Here is a 3,828-nt window from a genome sequence, read left to right on the forward strand (position 1 = left end):
TGATCATCTGTAAAAACATTCATCTCACAAAATTTTTTTTCAATGTGGGGAGGGAGCAAGCTGGTTTCAGATTCTCCAAGTCCACATCCCTTTACCTGCAATTCTTACATGTCCAAGGACAGGAAACCATTATAGAGGATTATATCATAGATGTTAATACAAAAACTTGAAAATTCTAGAGACTTAAAGAGGAAGGATTCTGAGACTGCTGAGCCTTTTAAATCTCAGCTATGCTACGGAACAAACTTGAGACAAGTTAATCCCTCAAAGCCCGTTTCCAGATCTACAGAATGGGAATCACATCACTGCTTCCAAATGAATAAAACTCAATAAGTTTTAGCAACTGACAGCCAGTTTATTAAAAATAGTTGACTTAGGCGTCTGCGATGGTGACTTCAACCTCTACACCTGGCTCAATACTGATGGAAGTAATCTGCTTAACAATCTCTGAAGGACTGTGCAAGTCAATGAGTCGCTTGTGGATTCTCATCTGGAAAGGATCCCAAGTCTTTGATCGTTCACCAAAAGGTGTTTTCCTGGTAGTGATTCTTAGGGTCTTGGTAGGCATCCAAACAGGTCCCTTCACTTTGAGGTTCTTTTCCTTTGCACCTCGGATCAAGTCAGCACACACCTTCTCCAGAGACTTCACGTTGCGGCTCGTCAGGGTGATCCTAATGAGGTGAATCGCCACCTCTGGTTCCACAGGCGTCTTTCCGGTGTCTTTAAAAGCCATGGCTGCGGCGCGGTTTCCTGACCGACTTGTTCCTCCGCGAGAGCGAACAGCAGTGAGTCAGGAGGAGCGGGGAGCCGGAGCACACCAAAACCACCAGCCGCGTTATCCTCAAAAAAAAAAAGGGTATTAGATCTTGTTAATGCCTTTCCAGCAATATTAGCAAACTAATAATAAATAGCAAAATAATAATAAAAAGCAAAATGCCTTTTATAGTATTTCTTATATCCTTCCAGCCAGCCTGCATTTGCCTTCAAGTGGAGAGGACAACAATGGACATTTACTCTATTACCCCGGGGCTATCTACATAGTCTTGCTATCCTTCATGGTCTGAGTGTGGAAGACCTAAAGGCATGGAAACCCTCCAAGATAGTAACTTGTTTCATTACATTGATAATGTTATGCTAAACAGTAATTCTTTTCCAGACCTAAAAAACCACCACTAACACTGTGGTGTCCCAACTTGAGAGCCAGGGATGGGCAGTAAACAAAGACACATTACAAATTTTGGGGTGTTGTCTGGTTGGGTAAGACTGAAACTATTCCTTCTGCCATTGTTAATAAAGTACAGAATTTTCCTACTCCATACAAACAGTGGATGACTTTCCTTTGTTTGTTAGGTTATGGGACAACATTTGTGTCCCATTTAGCACAAATCTGAAACCTTTGTACTCTCTAGTTCACAAGAGAAAAGCATGGGAATAGGATGCCCCCATCCCCAGCAAGCTACTTTTGAAAGATCCAAATGGGCTATAGCACAGGCACAAGCTTTCAGGGGGGTGGACCAAGACATGCCTTGTGAATTGCATGTGGCCAGTACTGACATTGGCTTTGGGTGGGGCTTGTGCCAAAGGCAACAGGGAAAATGTGTACACATTGGCTTTTGGTCATAACTATGGAAGGGAGCTGAACTAAGATACAACCCCTGCAAAAGCAGTTGTGTGCAGTGTATAATGCTCTGCAACAAGTTGAAGGACTAGCACAAAAGTGTCCAGATACCTTATGAACAGCTACCCCCCTATAGGGGTGGGTATGTGACACCACTCACAATCCCCAAGTAGGGAATGCTCTGCTTAGCACACTGACAAAGTGGAAGGCTTATCTCCTTCAATGTATTTTCAACAATAACCCCTTGAGTACTGTGCTGGTTTGAATCTATTAAGTCCCCAAAAAAGCCATGTTCTTTAATTCAATGGGGGAGACTTAGTCTTTCAATTAGGGTGAGACCTTTTGATTAGGTTGTTTCTATGGAGATATGACCTACCCAATTATAGGTGAGCCCTCTTGATTAGATCATGTCAAAGGACGTGTGACCTACCCATCCAGTGATTAGTTCACTGGAGTACTTTAAGAAGGCTCACAGAAATAAGAAGCTCAGGGAAGTTGAGAGAGATATTTTGGAGAGAAGTTAAGATATGTAATCCAGAGTTTGCCTCCAGGAGAATCTAAAAGCCAACAAACATACTTGGAGACAGTGGGAGATCCAGACAGAAGGACATTTGGAGATGCCAAGTTAAGAGATGATGTCCAGAGTTTGCCCCAGAGAAGCTAAGGAAAGACTCCCAGACACTTAGAGAGAAATGCCCCAGTAGAACCAAGCAGAGAGCTGAGAGAAGCTAAGAGTGATGGAGGCCCAGAGATATTTTGGAGAAAGTCATTTTGAAACCAGAACTTGAGAGCAAAGGACCAGCAGATACCAGTCACATGCCTTTCCAGCTGACAGAGGTGTTCTGGATCCCATTGGCCTTTCTTTAGTGAAGGTGTCCTCTTTTTGATGCCTTAGTTTGGACATTTCCATGACCTTAAAACTTTAAGTTTGTAACCTAATAAATCCCCTTTATAAAAGCCAATCCATTTCTGATATTTTGCATGATGGCAACTTTGGCAAACTGGAACACATGCAGAAATGCATGACATTTTAGGGCCAAGTTCCTCTGTGGAAGAACAATGTTTGCCCTTACCTGCTGATCCTCCCAAGGTTGCCACCCTATGTCCACTTTTGATGGATATGGACATATACCTGACTCTGGTATACTGATGGGTTGGCACATGGGCACAAAAACCCCTGGACAGCAGTGGCCATTCAGCCTAGCACTGGCACCATCTGGTGGGAAAATGGAACCATGCAGAGCATCCAGTAGGATGAACTAAGGGCTGTATGGAGGGTTATTTTCCATGAACCAGGAGGTGCCATTACCATTTGTACTGATAATTGAACTGTATACCATGGCTTAACAGTGTGGATGGACACACAGGAGCATGAACAGTCAACTGTCATTTGTCACCCACTACAGGGAAAAGACATGTGGGATTATGTATATACATATATATATATATATGAACTTCCTGTCCTAAGTGTGTAAGGTAACTGTTTTCCACATGTCTACCAATAACAGTAATTCTTTGCAACATTGAAGCAGATGCTCTGGCAAAAGTTTGTAGCCTAGTGCCAGCAAGGCATGAAGCTGCCAAATGGCTGCACCCAGAATACAGGACACTGAGGGTATCAGACTTTCTGGAAACATGCACACCAATTCCAGTTACCCATCAGCAGACAACTAAAGGAAGTAGTAGATGCCTGCCCTTCCTGCTCACTGTGATGACCAAGAAGGCTCCCTCATCAGCTCAGCCACATCAGCCATGTGCAGATCCCCATCATCTGGTGGCAGGTAGATTTTATTGGACCCCTTCTCCTGTATGAAGGTGCAAAATATGCTTTCACTGCCATAGATACAGCTGTGGGACTGTTGCAAGACTTCCCAGTGGGAAAAGCCAACCAACAAGCTACAATACATAGTCTAAAGAAAATAAGTGCCTTCTTTGATGTCCACATATGTGTGGAAATCAAAAGAGGGACCACTTTCACAGGGCAATTAGCCCAAGCCTAGGCCACTGAAAATGACATCCTGTGACATTCCACCTGCCTTACAATACTACTTTGACTGGGTTAAATGAAAGGAAGAACAGCCCTTTAAAGGAACAATTGAAAATGTCAAAAGGTCTCTAAAGCAATGGACTTGATGATGGTATCCAGCATTGACTAATAACTAACATTATCTCCAGACCTGGAGAAGTTGTCCCTACTATTGTCAAAACGG

The 3,828-nt window shown here is 43.3% G+C and overlaps 1 protein-coding gene across 1 annotated transcript; it reads right to left on the reverse strand.

Moving 5' to 3' along the window:
• Nucleotides 1-334: 334 nt before the first annotated feature.
• On the reverse strand, nt 335-844 carry LOC119537474 (40S ribosomal protein S20-like). The gene has a single exon (XM_037839954.1). It carries the CDS (start codon nt 731-733, stop codon nt 374-376), a length of 360 nt encoding a protein of 119 aa, XP_037695882.1. The 5' UTR covers nt 734-844; the 3' UTR covers nt 335-373.
• Nucleotides 845-3,828: the final 2,984 nt, after the last annotated feature.

Source organism: Choloepus didactylus, chromosome 6 (genome assembly GCF_015220235.1).
Source record: "Choloepus didactylus isolate mChoDid1 chromosome 6, mChoDid1.pri, whole genome shotgun sequence".
Classification (NCBI taxonomy): Eukaryota; Metazoa; Chordata; class Mammalia; order Pilosa; family Megalonychidae; genus Choloepus; species Choloepus didactylus.

Coding starts and splice junctions, on each gene's coding strand:
- LOC119537474 (XM_037839954.1), bottom strand. CDS start 733: ATGGCTTTTAAAGACACCGGAAAGACGCCTGTGGAACCAGAGGTGGCG.